Source organism: Drosophila miranda, chromosome XR, assembly GCF_003369915.1.
Source record: "Drosophila miranda strain MSH22 chromosome XR, D.miranda_PacBio2.1, whole genome shotgun sequence".
Lineage (NCBI taxonomy): Eukaryota > Metazoa > Arthropoda > Insecta > Diptera > Drosophilidae > Drosophila > Drosophila miranda.
The window spans coordinates 647,891-665,089 of NC_046674.1; the positions used below are offsets into that span (position 1 = coordinate 647,891).

Sequence of the window (17,199 nt, forward strand, 5' to 3'; positions counted from 1 at the left end):
TCCATCCGATACTTTATCTTCACTTAAAAAAAGACCACGATATTTTTCACCGGAGCTGCGCTAGAATTCTTAAATATTCATAATTTTCGTTGATTTTGTTTTAATACTCGCTGGTCGACAATGGGCTAATCGTTCTCTGCCCATGGGCTCTTGGTCTCTGTAAGAAAACTAAAAAACGGAACATTTTTGTTGAGATCGCTTTAAAAGCTAGCCTTGGATAACAAACAATTCCTCAACTATAAAATATCCTTTCTTCATTCCGTTCCAATGTTACGGGACAATGCTATCGATACTATTGACTAGATAATCGCTGGAACTGCGCGCCAAGGTGGAATTGTTTGAAAGTGAATGAGTTACAAGGATATGAATGCGATCCAGTGGAATAAACAAAAATTCAAAAACCTGCGTATGGATGTTTTTATACCCTACGTTCTTTACTATACATTAAACAATGAAATTTAATAGATTGGTGACATTTATGAAATATACATTCAACTCAACACATCGATATATGTTATGGTTAGTGGTCGCACTTGCAGACAAGACCAATCGATGTGTGGAACTATCGGCAAAAGCCGTTGCGCTTAAAATAATTTACGAATCTAGAATTTATAATTTTGTTTATTTCTGCAATAAAATCTACAATTATATTATGCCAAGTGATATGTTAATTTTGTTTCTTTGTGTTGGTGCTGGTCTTGATGGTCTGTGCATGAGAAGGGCAGTTACGTTTTCTTGCACATTTTGTGACTTCTGTTTCTGTTGTTATCGCGTCTGAAATCAAACAGATGAAAACGAGGAGTTATGAATCGTAATAAATAAATAAAAAAGTACTCGGCATAGCATAGAAGAGGCTCAATTCTTGGTGTCTTATACATATATAGCTTTATTTGAATACTTTCTCTCACTTCTCTCTGTACGTTCATCTCTCATATAGGCATTATATTGTTGTATTGCGTGTGTGGTTCGTTGTGTGGTGTGGTGTGTGTGTGGTGTGTGTGTGGTGTGTTGTGTTGTGGGAGTGGGGGGATTTCGTATGTTTGTGTGTGTACTTAACCAATTGTTCAGTTAACTAGGCATTACTATAGGTATTGTTCATGTTGTTACTCGTTAAATATACTTTATATAAATATGTATTTTTCGTTTATTAGTTTAAGTTTATAAAAGTTATCCCTCTCTCTCAACTTCGCTCCACTGATCATCCGATTCCATTCCACTTTTTATTCAGCCATTGCGTGTCATTGCACTTTCTATCGTTTGTTTTATGTCCGTCTCTGTTTAATGTAGTTTCTCTGCAGCATCTGGTTAGTTGAATTCTTCGATAAATTGTGGATTACACATATATAAAAAATAACTCTTATGGTAGGTATTCTTGCACGCATTCGTTCTCTTTCTATTCTGCGGTTCTAGTTCTACGGGACATACACACTTAATCTATGGGGGGAAAACCATTGTATAGTTTCTCCCGGTTCTCATTCTGATTCTGATTCCTTATAATTTTTCGTTTCGTTTATAGTAGAATACAAAAAAAATATATAAATGATTTTGCTATAGCAAAACCTAGACGTATCGTATATATATGTATATAGATATATCATAATCATAGTGTTTTACTCGTAGCTTTTTGTGCTATTTTGCATTACTTTTTATTATTGCTTCAATGGCGCTGCATTTCTTCGTTCGTTCTTTCTTGCTTTCGTTTTTGTAGGGTGCATTGTATGATAAATCGTTAAAAACAACAATTAAAATGTGGGAAAGGAAGGGATCCGGAGCAAAGTATAATTTAAAGTCATGAAGGGGCTTTTCACATTGTTCTTATGTTCGTTTTCTTTTTTTGCTTTCCTTTTTTGGCACATTGCTGCATTTCGTTTGTTTGCCATGGTACTACTACAACAAGTGTTTGATCTTCACGTAAATCTTCATAAATAATTTTACATACATATGTAAGTCGTATGCGATAAGAAATTGCTGTACAAAAACAAGTGAAGCGCGGGGGCGTGTGTGTCTGTCTGGATCGTGGGTCGTAAGTATAATAGATATAGGACTCGTAAATTGAATCAATTTGTATTGCATAGCGAGCGAAGGATGTGATTTGGGTGGATTTCGGATTTGGATTTGGGTGTTGGTGTTGGTGTTGGTGTAGGGGTATGTGCGGGTTGTCGAAAACTATAATATGTGCAGGAAGTCTGTGTTTCCGGGGTTCTCTTCGGGGTTTTGTTATTTAAATATTTCCATTATTAAAATGAAAAAAAAAAATTTGATCTAAAATGTCAGTCTATTGCGCAAAATCTACTTGTTACGTGATTTCTACCCGATTTTCGCTTAGTTTTTACTTTTGCTTTTGCTTCTTTCTTCGTTTGTTTTGTATTTCATATACTCGTAAAAAAATTCCCTAATATATATGCATTATGTGTATCGTATCGTTCATTCAACCCAATCGTCGGGATGATTGCGTTGCGAGGCGATCAAATCCGATCCGATCCGTGCTGACATTAGATGTTAGCCCGAGGCTCGATGAGAGACTCACAATGCGACCCGACGCGTGACGTTCGTGACACTCGTGGCGAGCTGCCGAGGATCGGTGTCCCGCGGCAACGGGCGTCATACTGCTATTGCTACTAATGCCTACTCAATGGCTAGGTCTACATCTACTTAGTGGGTAGGTGGGACTGGGGATGGGGGGTGGGCACTTAACCTAGCTTCGTGTATGCGTATGCGCAGATCACGCCCACCACAACACCAGCCGCAATATATGTGAGTAATGACCTTCCTTTTTTTGACGCCTTCTGGTTGTCCTCGCTCTCCCGCAGCTTCCTTTTCATGTTGTTGATTTGCTTCTGCAGATGGGCCTGCTGTTCGGTGCGTTTTCGTCGCTTTAGCTCGTTCTCAGGACTGAAAATAAAACGAAAAGGTTAGGACAGAATCCCAGAGGGGTTTCCATCATCATTTGTATTACCTCGCTGGAGTCTGGCCCGCTGTGTCAATACCATTGGCCTTGTGCTGTTCGGCAGGTGCTGCTGGCTTCTCGCTGTTGGCATTCACATCATCGGCTTGGGGTGTCGTCGTCGATACATTTCCATTGATGGGCTCCACATCGAGCTCATTAATGGTCTCGTACTCCTCGTCAACATCGTCGTCCTCTTCGTCATCATCATCGTCATCGTCTTCCTCATCTAGGTCGTAGTCCTCATCGCTATCCGACTCCTGCAACGACCTTAAAGGTCTAGACGGCAACGGCGGCAAGGGACGCAGACTGTCGGCCACCTCAGCGTTGATGATCTCGTGCTGATTGATAAAATTGTTCAGAGCATCCTTGCTGCTCAGCACTGAGGGCTTGTCGCCAATGTTTTCGGCAGCCACCTCCTCGCCATTGGATTGGGCGGCTCGCATGTTCAGCGAGAGAACTCCGCCCGCGTTGGGGGCCAGCGGCAAATTCAGCGAATGTGTCCGAGGCGGCAGCGGTGGCGGCAGCTCATCCTGTGCATGTGTATCTGTCTCATTTCCAATGATTGGTTCCTTAGCGTCGAGAAAGCTCTGCAAAAGCGAGAAAAGAGGGAGAATTTCGGATTAGTCTAACGCCTAAGCACAGAGAAGAATCTCCACTGTAAACGGCGGCGCTTGGCAGCGGACTGGCGCCCAGCCAGCATCCAGCACCAAGTCCAGCTCCCGCACGCCGGCCGCTGCGAGCGCATACATACGGGATCGTTCAGTTTCTTGATGCCCTCGATGATGGCCTGATAGGAAAAGTCCAGCTGGTCGGATGTCTGTATCAGTCCCATGCGGTAGCTGCGCAGCTCGCACAGAACCTGCGACACATTGCACTCCCCGTGCTTGTCCACGAGCACGAGACAACAGTCAACCAGGCAGAAAGTGCCCGAGCGACCAATGCCGGCACTGCAGTGCACCACGGCCGGACCGACGTCGTTGCTGAGGCAGCCAGAGTCACGTACTTGCTGCAAGAATTTCAGGAATGCATCTGGCGAACTGGGAATGCCAAAATCTGGCCATGTGATGTAGTGGAACTGCATCACCTCGCGGCTCTTCTGCGTTTCGAGATCGGTTAATCTGTGGAGGGCGGGGAAGGTTTTTATCAAATTAGTTTTTCCTCCTTTAGGGGCCAGCCACTTAGCCACTCACTTGAACCACCGCCGTACAAAGTTCTGATACGTCTCGCAGCGCACAAGCTCCACGGTGAGCTGAACGTTGGGCAGCTTGAGGGCCTTCTCTGGTCCGAGCTGATTCGGCCAGTACAGGTGGCATTTGATCTGCTTCTTCTCCATAAGCTTATTGAGCATGAGAATGGCGCTGGACTTTTGCTCCCAGACCATCAGCCAGAAGTGCCCCACGGTATCTTCCAAGGGTCCCTGGGTCAGTATGTACTGGCGATCGGCACGCTCAAGCTAAACGAATGGATGTAGAAATAGTTCTTAGACCTCTGATTGAAAAGTAGGCAAATGACTGCACTTACCTTTACCAGATTGGCATTGATGTAGTCCACACTGCCGCGCTTTAGAACAATCCGCGAGTGATCATAGGGATTCACATCCCTATATCGATTCAGGCCTCGGTTCTGTGACCGCTCCGATTCCAGCGTACTAAACTGTTGCTCTTTTGCCCCGCGATCACATTTCTCAGAGATTTCCTAGAAAAAATTCAAATTGGACCGATTAGAATATATGTGCTAATACGTGTGCTTTTGCCGGAAACAATAACAATAATAAAGGAGATAGAAATTGACCACAGCAGACTCTGGCATATAACGGATAGTTGAAGGAATGGACAGCACCAAATGGGGGGAAAAAATATAAGTTAATTAAAATCATGTGAAGTGATATTCAAATTACTATATATGTATACTCAACTCATCACATTCTTTGAGCTTATTTCAAATATACCACAATATTCCACATATAGTGTTTCAAAGCGCATGGATTTTTCTTGTAATTCAACAGAAATCCAATATCTTTTATCATGTGTGGAGGGCTGCCCCCGGCCACTGACTCATCCCACATACATGCATACATATATAAAGTTGGTCGCATTTCTCTTTAAGCGGTGGGCCTAACCCATCACCAATAGCACCATCACCCATCTACCAGATAAATAGATAGAGGCACGGCACGGCACGGAGGCAGAGGCAGAGACAGGGGCAGAGGCACCCACCCAGCTGACAAACCGGCCATGACTAATTAGCCAGGCAACGATGACTGCTGCCCTGCCTGTTCTGTCGTTAATGGCATTATCTTTGGCCGCTTTGGCTGCTTGGGGCCGGCTCTATCAACCGAATGTGTGTTTCTGAATATACAATTGATGGCACAGCTGTAAACGAATCGAACCATTCAGCAGCACCGTCAAATAGAACAGCAAACAGGGTCAATGGCGCCAATCCACACGGTGACAAGTGCATCTCAAGCCCCGCTTATGGCATGTACGAGTGGAGCATATGCTGATGGGTGTGTGGTTGGTTGCCATCCCAGATACCATACCCAGCTGCTCGTAATCAGACGGCACATACTCCATCAAATATGCTGCGCTTTGGGTATGAGTAACTTCGCTGAGTGACGTTCTCGATGATTACAGCTCGCCAAAAAGCAGTTGTTAATTGTCCATTTTTCATTGTGTGGGGTAGTGTGTGTGTGTGTGTGTGAATCAGCCGAGAGAGCCCTGGGATCCATTGATTGCATGTACTTTTCCTCTTATGAAATACATTTTGGACCCTCTTACGCAATCAGCGGAGCAATGTCCGATAAGCAGAACATTCAAGTGAAATGTTTATTACAGGCACAAAAAAATGCCCAAGAGGGATTTCCGATTATCACAATAATTGATAATCCCTTGGGGAAAGGACAAAAGTGTACAACATCATTTGCAAATTATTCATATTATTTTGTACCTCTTGTTATAAAAAGAGAGATGTACGAGTATGGTTATGATGATCACATATCACGTGAGAATATGTGAGAAAAAGTCTCGGAAATGCAAAGATCATGATATCGAACGCAGAAAAAATAACTCGAAGCTGGGCTTTGGTTGATGGAAGCTTATGGTAGAACTGGACTGTTCATTCCCATGACAATTATATCTCATTCAAAATAGCTATATTATGAAAGTTTTGTTTTCATATTGTCTTTAAAAATGAATGCATTTTCCACACAGTGAATCGAGCTACGACTGTGATACCTTTTCAACTGAGAGACTAGCTAAGAATCTGAGGAATCTCTGCTATATCCTATACACGGGTACACCCATTCGAAATCACGTACTGCTCCATTATTCAATATTTCGTACTTAATAGATCTATTAGAGATCTACTGGTTCTTTCCTAACCAACTTGTGGCCGAAGCAGCAACAGTTATTTTATGCTTCTTGATTATCCAGGTGACCCTTCTACCGTTTAAAGCTATAAACACACAGGCAAACAAACACATGAGAAGGAGAATTGAGAAATACCAGAGAGGGAGGGGAGAGGAGTAGATGGGGTCTGTCTTGAATTTTCAAAGCGTGCAAAGAATTGTATTTCTCGAAAGAAAAGCCAAGCAAAACAAAACAAAACAAAAAGCGTTGCATGCATGCAGAGCATAATTGCAACACGCCCCCGACCACCAGCGCCCCCCCTCCTCGGCACAACGTCACACTTCACGGCGGTTGTCATAATGGAAGGATGGATGGAACGGTGGAAGGAGGGAATGGATGGATGAGTGAATGCGGCTGGCAAGGTGTAAGATGATAGACTGGATGCGGATCCATTCCACAAAGACAGAGAGAGAGGGATAGGGATAGAGAGAGAGAGCGGGAAGCATAACGGGAGTGGAGTGCGTTCAATGGAAATGATTATACGCCAAGTGCGCAAAAAGCATAACAAAAACTTGAATGCGTCATTTTTTTGTTTTTGTATTTTATGGAAGATTTCAATAGAAATATCATCCACGGGGATGCGATGTTCCACCGAAAAACAATTTGTTTTGCGACACATAATTTGTGTTGTTTGTTGTCGTGTTGTGGTGCAGGGACGACTCCTTTCAGTTAGTTGGAAAATTAGATTATCCTCCGCTGGGCACAAAAGGATGCCATTGCGAGGCCATAAAGGAAGATACACACACACACACACACACAAGCTAACAGAAACGCATGCACACAGATAGAGGCATCCTCTTCCTAACTGCGAAGCTGAATTCCGTGAAATCCCAATTCAAGTGAGTGCCTGCCTGGCCATGGCAGAGCTCTTCCAAGCAGCGGCAGCAGCTGAAGACACATTTCGCCGGAACTGGCTATAAAGCAGAAACTGCCAGCAATGAACCAGAAGAAAGAGCAGTGAGGAGCAGGAACAGCCACAGCAACAAGAAGAAACCCAAAGAAAGACTCAAAACCAGACGCATGCCCTTTGTGCCCCTTGGCGAGAGATGCGTGCGAGTGTGTGTGTAACTGGATAGAGTGTCCATACATATGGTTGTGTGTGTGTGTGTATTGGAATAGTTCCCAAGTGGAAAAAAGCTAGTCTAACCCCCCCTCCCCCTAACAGTCCTCGCACAATTCATGCGTTGCGATAAAAATAAGCTTGTCAAAGTATCCTCCCTCCCTTCCTCCCCATCACTTAACTTCTATATCAACAAACGTCCAGCAATCAAAACAAAGCAAAATGCAAAAATTGTTTCCTGGAAAAACCCGCCTTTCAGTTATGGGCCCCAAAATTCGCGGAACCAAAACCCAATATACTAGGGGGCAGAGGCCTATCAATAATAATTAGAAAAAGAAAATAAAAAGAGACGGGAATTCGGCTAATCATAAAAGTTTCAAAAGGGGGGAAGCAGAAGTGTAAAGAATGGGGGAGCGCTGGGAACAGCATCTCTCAAAAAGAGAGAAACACCAGAAACAGCATAAAAATGCAAACACACACTCTCTAAAACACACACACGCACACCCCGCAAGTACTGTTGTTTGAGCTGGAGCCAAATTCAAAGCAGAGTGCAGCAGGTGAGCAAAGCTGTCACTGTAGCTGTAGCTGTATATGAACGTGCATAGGTCTATGCATGTGTGTGAGAATCTGTTTGTACACTTTATTCTGTTTTTTTTTTTTGGTCAAATGCTGTTTGAGCCAGGCTGGGGACCACTTATAACCAAAGACGGAGCAACAGCCACCAACACAACCACACTGGCACACACACATTCACGCTCACATGACAACAGTGGGGCCAGAGGCGGCGTGCCTACACACACACACATTCTCCCATTTAGATATGCATGTGTGTTGGTGGTGGAGGCATCTGCAGAAGCCTTTTGCGCACTCATCACATTTTCGTGGAAATCGAATCGAAAAGGAATACAATACAAATTTTTGTGTACACGTTTGTGACTCCTGCCAGGCTGTCGCTGCTGCTACGTGCATCCTCCTTCCTGGAGTCGCCAAACCATTGCTTTTTCTCCACTGTTCTTGAAAGTGGTGCAATTATTCTCCCTTCTCACTGCAACAGCAACAGCAACAGCAGTAGCCCGTCATTGGTGTTGTTGTTGTTTTTACCTTGTAGAAGCGATGCCAGCCCGATCCAGTCTTTTTATTGTTATATTCCGTTTCGATTTTCTGCCTGGCGGCCGCGTTATCCTTTGTGGTCGTTGGAGACGGCGACCCACTTGTTTTCTGCTCACTCATTGTGCACTGTTTTGTTTCCTTCGTTTTGTCGCAAATTTAACTTATAATTTGGAGTCAGGCGGCGTTGTGACCGACCGTGTCACGCTTGAATTTTACGCACGCTAAATTTTTATAAATAATTACTACACATTTGCTACATGCTACATAACGGAAGGAAAAAGAGGGTGTGGACAACGGGCAACTCGGCCCAAAAATGCAACGCATGAAAGGTAAAATCCACCCCTCTCGCTTAATTTACCTTGCCGATTTGGTCTACAAGGTATGTTGTGCTCAAACGCTAGGTGAGGGTTCGTACGAACTTGCAATTTGCTTTGGATGTTTTTGCCTGTCTTCCATACCCCTTTTTATAGCCCATTCAAAATTAAGACTCATGTTTTCGTCGCAGGAGAGAGCACTACTCTACTTCTCGCTTTAATTTTCTTTTATTAATCGTCATTTAGCTTATTTTAAATCAAATTTTTTTGTTTTTACCCCGTGCATCTAGATCAGTTTATATAAAGTGCAAAAAGCCCTCGAAATGTATTTCACTCACAGTTACAAATTCCGAGCAGTGTGGACGTTTTACAACCAGTGTGACCTGCTACATTTTGCATTAGTTCGATAAAACAAAAAATTCTCAGCTGATTTTCTCAGCTGATTCAATACCGATAAAACAATTTAAAAGGATATAGTGTTTTAACAAAACTGTCTCAATCTTGATACGATATGCCAGGGCAACGAAGCCAACGTAACAGAAACATTCAACTACTTTTCTAAGAGCTACTCAAGTACTCTTGAGTATTCAAGAGCTACAATCCTCTCTGGGGATTTTTTTTTTTTCCTTATCGTATTTCAGGACGATTTTGCCACCAGATAAAAGTGTACTAGCAAAATATAACGTGTTGAATCTAGAAACGTATCAGTTAAATTATATTTTTACTCTTTAGACTATATTTTACCTATAATAAATACATGTAATATAATTTTTTATTCTCGCAAAGTTGTCACGCACATAATTTATACTCACTTATATTTATTTATGTTTATTTAATAATATTATTATAATAATAAAGCATCATTTACGGTATAGTTTCAAAAAGAGATGGTATGTTTCGGTATATTTCGATGGGTCAGACAGTATATTTGACCGATAAATCACATCGCCCACCACTAACGCGTGTTATTTAATAATTAAAATATGTTGATCTCTCGCGTATTTCGTTTAATTCATGATAAACGCCTCAGCGTCCCCGTTTTGAGGTGTTTCCACCACGAGTTCTCGACGCCACCAACGGAGCCATCGATAACCAAGAAGTCGCAAGGGAATCCCTTCCAGAATCTGGTCGGCGGCGTGCAGAACAAATACAAAGTTTTCCGCGATGATGAGGCCCCCGAGATTTTCGATGTGGAAGAGGTACGCCACCAGGAACAACATCAGCCAGATGAGTCGGACGCAGCTCTAGATCAGTACTATGGCTTGAACCTGAAGAGTAAGTTGTTGCATTCATAAATAATCCAAATTAAACAAAAATTTCCTCTCACAGGGGGCATTCGTGGAGTGTTTGATATCGAGGACTTGGTGGAACTGCTGCGCAAGGAGAATGTGGACGATATTTTCGTATGCTACGTACCCGAGGATCTCAAGTATGTGGATCATCTGGTGGTGTGCAGTGGACGCAGCTACCGACACATGATATCCACGGCGGAGTTTGTGCGTCGCATGTTCAAGATCAAGCGCACCAAAGGTGACATTCTGCCCCGCATCGAGGGCGACAAGAGTCGCGACTGGATGGCCATGGATTTGGGTCAGTCTCTGAATCCCGAATATTCCCAAGCTATCCCCAAGTTAACGATTTGAGTATAATTTTCAGGCAACATTGCATTGCATATATTTTCACCAAGGGCCAGGGAGGAGTATGATCTGGAGTCGCTGTGGGCCATCGGCCCCAAGTACGATCGCGAGAGCCAAAAGCCGCACAATCCCTATGGCGATTTGTTCATGGCCCAGGTCCCTCCCCCAGTCGAAGAGCAGCAAAAGGAAGAAACGTTGAAATAGGCTTGGCATAAGAAATACAATGACTGTAGTCACCAGACCACAGCACCATCTGAGATCTTTTTGTGAAAGTCGTACAGGCTGGGAAAGACGTGGTCCCGGTCGATATCTTCGCCGTACTTCTTCATCAAGTACGAGTAGCTCTTCTCGTGTACCAGCGCTGCATGCCAACCCAGCTCTTTGGCGGCCAGATAGTCTGTGGTGGGACCATCGCCCACATGCAGACACTCCTCCGGTTTCAGGTTCTTTAGGCCCGACTCCTCCATAGCCCGCTGGAATATCAATGGGTCCGGCTTCTCTGCCTGCGCCTCGTACGAGGTGAGCGCAAAGTCCAAGTACTGGTCCAGCTTGGTGTTCTGCAGTAGGGCCGGCAGACGGGGATCAAAGTTTGCTATGACCCCCAGCTTGCATTTGTTCGGCTTCAGCTCCTTGCGCAGATGCTGCAGTAGCTCAACGCTGCCATTGCAGGGCTGCCAGCAAATGGATGTCTTGTACAGCTCCAGCAGATGGTTTGAGAAGTTGGTCAGCTTCTCCGTTGGGATGGCAGCTCCACTCTCCGAGAAGGTACCTAATGTATTATAATCATGTATTAGTAGAGTGCGACCATCGAGAGTTTGCACTTTGGAACAAGGTTTTTCTGTTTATCACAGAGCCGAGCACTCGACACAGACACACACGCACCTGCTATCAGCTGACGCCACCACTGCTGCCACTCCAGCGGTGGCTTTGTGTCCCGACCAAAGTTTGGATAATCCCGATTCATTTTGTACCTGAAAAGAAGGATTTTCCATTACTTAGGAGGATGTTCCCTCAGACAGGAGGAGGAAAACCCACCAGTTGGCCTTGAAGTTCTTGGCCAGCTCGTTGTTATCACAGCGCGCTCCAAACAGAGCTCCGATCTCGCCATACTGCTTGCCCGGACTAGTGCGAAACTGCAACAACGTGTTAGTCACGTCGAAGGTGATGAGACGAAAGCGGTTTAAGCTGCGCATCTCCGGTCTGTGGACTGTCCTCAACTGAATATCGACTTGGCTTTTGGACGCTCTTGGTCTGTTGGACGTTTGTTCGCGAATGAAAACTGCCTGCGCACTACGTGAGTTGCTGGCTGTTATTGTTTTGTATATACACTTTCAATGACTGAAAGCCGATCCGATACGATCCGTTCCGCCGCCCGCTTCCAGTTGTCGGAGTGGCTCTTATCAGCTTGGCTAGTAGCAGCAAAGCAGCTGCGAAACGTTTGAAATAATGCCCCTGTGTTCGCAGCGAGCATGTGTTTATGTGCGCGGATTAATGGCAGTGGGGTTCGTTCATTTCGTGGCCCCACAGGGATGATGTGCTTATCTTGGGTGTCGTTGGTGTCATATTATTATTGACTGGCAATCTGCACTGATTACTCGCTGTGCAAACATCATTATAATAGATAGTACACACTCGTAATTTGCCTATCAATATTAGTCGTTGGCTGCTGTTCTTACGTGTAAATTTATATAGTGCCCGGCGTGAGTTCATTGATGGTAATGAATACTTGAATGGAGAATAGGATGCAAAAAAAAGTGCAATCGAAGCAATTATCATAAATATAATTTATTTAAGCGGCTTTTATATTCCTTGTAGCATTACGTTCATTAAACTAGTCATTACGTTATTTAACGGAAAAACGCAATAATTGAATTTTACGCAATGGTGCAAGCCCAACAGCGCCATCTGTAGAGCTTTAATTTTACTAAGTCAGTTGTCTTTTTTTTCTGAAAGAGGGCGCTATTATTCGATTTCTATGGAAATCTAATCGTTATTGAAATCGAAACATGGCGGGCAGTTTGATTTAAATGGTAAGCTTGAGCCGATTAGCGGAATATATTTGTGATGACTCCAATGGATATTATTTCAAATGGTTGTCCGAGAAGACAGTCCCTTGGCGCCAGCCCTACCTTTTAATCTTATCTCTTCCGAAAAGGGATTCCGACACTATCCTAAGAATTGGCTGCACCCCGTCTGCATTGGCATTTGCCAATTCGATTCGATGTCGCTATAAATAAATCACCAATTTGCTTCTTGGCCACAAAGTCTGCTTATGTTCGGGTTTCTATGGAAGGGCGAGGGTCGGGTCCAGAAATTCCTCGCACATTCCGGTTGTCAAGTTCGACTCGTTGTCTCGAGGTTGCGGTTAGGGGTTTTGTTTTTATACCCGATACTCAAAATGAGTATTGGGGTATATTAGATTTGTGGTAAAAGTGGATGTGTGTAACGTCCAGAAGGAATCGTTTCCGACCCCATAAAGTATATATATTCTTGATCAGCATCAATAGCCGAGTCGATTGAGCCCTGTCTGTCTGTCCGTCTGTCCGTCCGTCCGTCTGTCCGTCCCCTTCAGCGTCTAGTGCTCAAAGACTATAAGAGCTAGAGCAACGATGTTTTGGACGCAGACTTCTGTGATATGTCACTGCTACAAAAATATTTCAAAACTTCGCCCCGCCCACTTCCGCCCCCACAAAGGACGAAAATCTGTGGCATCCACAATTTTAAAGATATGAGAAAACCAAAAACGTAGAATTGTAGAGAATGACCATATCTTTAAGACTGCGGAATCTGAATTGGATCGTATTATTATTATAGCCAGCATCAAGAAAACAATTTCATTTTTTCTCGCCCTGTCTCTCTCTAACACACACGTAGCATAGGCGGCTTTGCTTAGAGTAAAACATTAGCGCCTAGATCTCAGAGACTACAAAAACTAGAGCAACCAAATTTGGTATCCACACGCCTAATATATCGGACCGAGGCGAGTTTGTTTCAAAATTTCGCCACACCCCCTTCCGCCCCCGCAAAGGACGAAAATCTGGGGATATTCAAAAATCTCAGAGACTATTAAGGCTAGAGTAACCAAATTTGGTATCCGCACTCCTGTTAGATCTTACTATAAAACGTGTATCTCAAAATTTCACCCCACCCCCTTCCGCCCACACAAAGGACGAAAATCTGTTGCATCCACAATATTGCACATTCGAGAAAACTAAAAACGCAGAATCATAGATAATGACCATATCTATCAGATTGCTGAATCTGGATCAGATCAGATCATTTTTATAGCCAATAGGAACAAATCAATTTGCAGTGGCTACGCAGCGCCCGACGTCACGCTCAGACTGATTTTCTGTCTCTCTCGCACGCACTCTTTGTCGTGTCGTTTAATATTAGCGGCGTCTGCCGGATGAGAGCCATACTGACTTAGTATCGGGTATAACTGTAGAGTTGCGGTGTCCGCAGCAACTCACAACGTTCCCCCTCGTTAATTTTTTTTTGCTGGTCATTTTGGCTGACTTTGGGCAGTCGGGAATGGTGAATTTTATTTATATGGAATACCTGTCGCTACCAGGAAAAGCAATTTCTAAAAAATTCCACTCTCAGAAATTGATAATGCCATTAAATACATGCATACAATAATTCCGAGCTGATTGTAACTTTTGGGACTTCAGGACAAATGAAAGAGAGGGTGTCATTTTTCTGCCACTTTTCAAAGTGCAGGATGTAGTGGGAGTGGAACGTGAACGGGAATTCCTTCGAATCAACGATCCTATCGTGTAAGAATATCTGACGAAGTATTTGGGTTTCTGGGCAAGTCATCTTGAAGGACACTCCAGTGTCCACCGTCTCCGCTGTGTTTATGTGCACTGATGCATATGTAAGTAGGACCGACCTTATCCATTAATTACTAATCACTTGCCACCTACCTGGTTTATGTTCTTGTGTGCTCTGCACAGCGCCACCGCCACCGCCACCGCCACCTTATCGACCAGGCAGGCAGGCAGGCAGGCAGGCAGGCAGGCAAAATTCAGTTACTGTCCAACAGTCCCGTCCCGTATCCAACTTTCAACAAAAACTTTCCCAAGAAAAGTAACCAGCCAAAAGCGAGTCAACGACTCCCATGGAATTTCGTGTTGGCCCTTTTCGAAATGTGTCTGGCAGTCGGGGCCCAAGCTCCCCGCCATCGCCTCCACCCACCCCTCCTCCGCCGCAGTTTCTCTCGGCCTCCGCACAGTCCATGCAACTTGGGGCTGGCTGCCGCCTCACTGCCTGACTGCCTTTTAATATTATCTGCACTTTGGGTCTTTGGCTGCCGCCGCCGCTTTTGTTGTTGTTGCTGCTGCTGCGGCGGCTGCTGCTGCTGTTGTTGTTGTTGTTGCTTTGATTGGTCGTTTTAACCTGTTTGCGAATTTCTACCATGTTAATAAATAATTTTTAGAGGAGTTTTTAGAGGAGTCGACCGAAGCGGCAGGGGCAGTCGCAGCAAAAGTACCGCACCACCACCACCACCACCACCAGCAGCAGCAGCAGCAGCAGCAGCAGCAGCAGCGCCAGCGCCAACGGAGGAGCTGCTGCCTGCTGATGCTGGTTTGTGGCACGACACATCGCATCGCAGCCCATTTGGAGTCGGATTAGGTTTGGCTGCTTCTACTTCTACTTTTCCTTCTTCTGCTGCCCTGTCCTCCAAAGCATCCCGTTCGGTTCTGTTTGGTTTCTGTGTGACTTGGAATGCAGCCAGACAGCCACCGCTGTCGTCTCCCATCTCCCATTCCCGACTGCTCGCCCACTCCTCCATCTCCATCTCCAGCTCCAGCTCCATCTCCATCCCAGTCGCTACTCTACCTGTGGCCTCGGTGTCTCCTTTTGGCGCTGCTGATAATGCGAGTACCCTGCCAAATGACACCAGAACCAGTGATCGAGGCTACTGCCAGTGGAGAACTAAGTATTTCAGAGTTTTAATGGAGTTTTGGGGGATCTGGAAATGGGAGTTTGAAGTATCATTGGCTTTCAAATATATACCAAATATGTATGTATGCCAAGTATGAGCGGCGCAGAGGCGGCTTAGAAATATCCGAATAGGTTTCTAAATGGGGAAATCTTGGGATCTTCAATCTGCTCGCCTAGTAGGTGGTGTCCAACCCTGAATTGAACTTAAAAAAAAGCGCATTTCTCCGCCTGCTTGCCTTCTGCCTCTCGCCTCCTGCCTGCATTCTGCCACTCTGGGGCATGACCACTTCCACTTCACATTCACAGCTCCATTCCATCTTCAGAGAGTGCAACAAGAGCAACAACTTTATGGGGTTCTTGTTTGAAATTCCTTGCCTGCTTTTTGGTTTATTTTGTGTTTTGCTCAGCGCTTCGCATCGTCGTCTCCTCCTCTTATTACTCCCCCCCATCCCTTTCCATTCAATTTGTGCCCCATCTTCAGCTTCGCCTCCATATCCAACTCCAACTCCATCTCCATCTTCCGTCTTGGTCAGGTCAGCATCTTCGTCTTCGTTGTCGTCGTTCTTCGTCTTCTTCGTGGCTCTGCCTGTGGCTGAGGCTGAGGCTGTGGCTGTGGTTGTGGCTGCGGCTCTGCTCGTTTGTTAAATGTTTGGGTTTTGTTTGAGTTTATTGAGTGAATTCCTGGAAAAACGCAGGAATTTGTCTTTGGTTTTTCAGTTCTGTTTTTTCTCTCTGCTGTCTGCTCTCTCTCTCTCTATCTGTCTGTTTCTCTGCCTTCAGACCGATCCGATGCACTCGGCAGAGACGCTGTCGATGTCATTGGTGCATAAAAATCGCTTTACGGCTTTTCGAATTTCGTGTGTCCGTTCCCAAGGTGTCTGTACGGGTTTGGGATGATATGGGATGGACAGGTGATTATGACTTTTTTAGCAGGACACCCAATTACGTGTGTAGCCAGCCCCGAAACAGCGTGATTCTGATCGGCAGCCAAATCGGTAAAGATCAACGGGGAAACAACCAACCAACCCCTGCCATCCCACCTCCCTCAATCTCATTTGACTCTGATGAGAACTGAACTGAGATTCGCTGCGAAATATGATACCTTATTGGAATGCCTAACAAAGTTTGGCTTTAGCTTCCAGTATTATTCACCAAGGCTTCTATCATTGATTAGCTTACATCTTTTGTATTCCTAATTGGAAATACATCTCAATCTCGTTAGAGATCCTGTTAGATCAATCCGAAATCTGAACTTTCAGATTGTTGAGCACCCTTTGGCGGATAGTTTTCTTATGACCATGCAATGCACCATCAAGTGGCCACAAATGCGACTCCAAGCTGTTACCGAGGGGCGCTGCCGCATGACGCGCGACGCGTATAGCCGCACTGCTCGTGTACATCCAGTAAATATGTTTTGTACGAGAAAGGTACGTTAGAAGAAGAAGGGAATAGGTTGTAGATATAATGTAATAAAGGGAGGTTTAATCCATAGTATTATCTACTTATCTGTTCCTTAAGCGGTTCATGCAAGTACAAATTCGATCTACAAAGTTCCCAGTTGATCAGAGGATCCATGGAATCAGGTCAGGGCTAGCAATCGTACGTCACCATCACCCTTGATCAAGTTGATTAACTAAGGACGTAAGGTTTATTAAGAGCAATGTATTTGGGTTACATGGCCATCTCACACTCTCTTCAAGTCAAGATCAATATATTGCACATATCCACTGAAGAGAATATATTATAACATGCTTTTAATTCAATTAGAAAACCC

General features: G+C 44.6%; 3 protein-coding genes across 4 annotated transcripts; 1 reads left to right on the top strand and 2 right to left on the bottom strand.

Moving 5' to 3' along the window:
- Nucleotides 1-644: 644 nt before the first annotated feature.
- On the bottom strand, nt 645-8,768 carry LOC108152104 (tyrosine-protein phosphatase non-receptor type 61F). Of its 2 annotated transcripts, XM_017281157.2 has the most exons (7): nt 8,516-8,768; nt 4,469-4,642; nt 4,138-4,400; nt 3,699-4,065; nt 2,957-3,534; nt 2,767-2,892; nt 645-774 (listed from the first exon to the last, which is right to left on the bottom strand). In XM_017281157.2, exons 1-7 carry the CDS (start codon nt 8,642-8,644, stop codon nt 726-728), a joined length of 1,686 nt encoding a protein of 561 aa, XP_017136646.1. In that variant the 5' UTR covers nt 8,645-8,768; the 3' UTR covers nt 645-725. The 2 variants fall into 2 exon arrangements, with proteins under 2 accessions (XP_017136646.1, XP_017136645.1); XM_017281156.2 differs by lacking the exon at nt 645-774 and having other exon boundaries at nt 860-2,892.
- Nucleotides 8,769-9,778: 1,010 nt separating this feature from the next.
- On the top strand, nt 9,779-10,729 carry LOC108153285. The gene is made up of 3 exons (XM_017283157.1): nt 9,779-10,113; nt 10,168-10,428; nt 10,495-10,729. Exons 1-3 carry the CDS (start codon nt 9,822-9,824, stop codon nt 10,677-10,679), a joined length of 738 nt encoding a protein of 245 aa, XP_017138646.1. The 5' UTR covers nt 9,779-9,821; the 3' UTR covers nt 10,680-10,729.
- Nucleotides 10,485-11,808, bottom strand: LOC108153284 (rhythmically expressed gene 2 protein). Its single transcript, XM_017283156.2, has 3 exons — nt 11,511-11,808; nt 11,358-11,446; nt 10,485-11,244 (listed from the first exon to the last, which is right to left on the bottom strand). Exons 1-3 carry the CDS (start codon nt 11,666-11,668, stop codon nt 10,709-10,711), a joined length of 783 nt encoding a protein of 260 aa, XP_017138645.1. The 5' UTR covers nt 11,669-11,808; the 3' UTR covers nt 10,485-10,708.
- Nucleotides 11,809-17,199: the final 5,391 nt, after the last annotated feature.

Coding starts and splice junctions, on each gene's coding strand:
- LOC108152104 (XM_017281156.2), bottom strand. CDS start 8,644: ATGAGTGAGCAGAAAACAAGTGGGTCGCCGTCTCCAACGACCACAAAG. Junction 4,643..8,515: donor GCTGGCATCGCTTCTACAAG/GTAAAAACAACA, acceptor AATTTTTTCTAG/GAAATCTCTGAGAAATGTGA. Junction 3,535..3,698: donor TCAAGAAACTGAACGATCCC/GTATGTATGCGC, acceptor TCGCTTTTGCAG/AGCTTTCTCGACGCTAAGGA.
- LOC108153285 (XM_017283157.1), top strand. CDS start 9,822: ATGTTGATCTCTCGCGTATTTCGTTTAATTCATGATAAACGCCTCAGC. Junction 10,114..10,167: donor CTATGGCTTGAACCTGAAGA/GTAAGTTGTTGC, acceptor TTCCTCTCACAG/GGGGCATTCGTGGAGTGTTT. Junction 10,429..10,494: donor CTGGATGGCCATGGATTTGG/GTCAGTCTCTGA, acceptor TATAATTTTCAG/GCAACATTGCATTGCATATA.
- LOC108153284 (XM_017283156.2), bottom strand. CDS start 11,668: ATGCGCAGCTTAAACCGCTTTCGTCTCATCACCTTCGACGTGACTAAC. Junction 11,447..11,510: donor AAGAACTTCAAGGCCAACTG/GTGGGTTTTCCT, acceptor CCTTCTTTTCAG/GTACAAAATGAATCGGGATT. Junction 11,245..11,357: donor GTGGCGTCAGCTGATAGCAG/GTGCGTGTGTGT, acceptor ATAATACATTAG/GTACCTTCTCGGAGAGTGGA.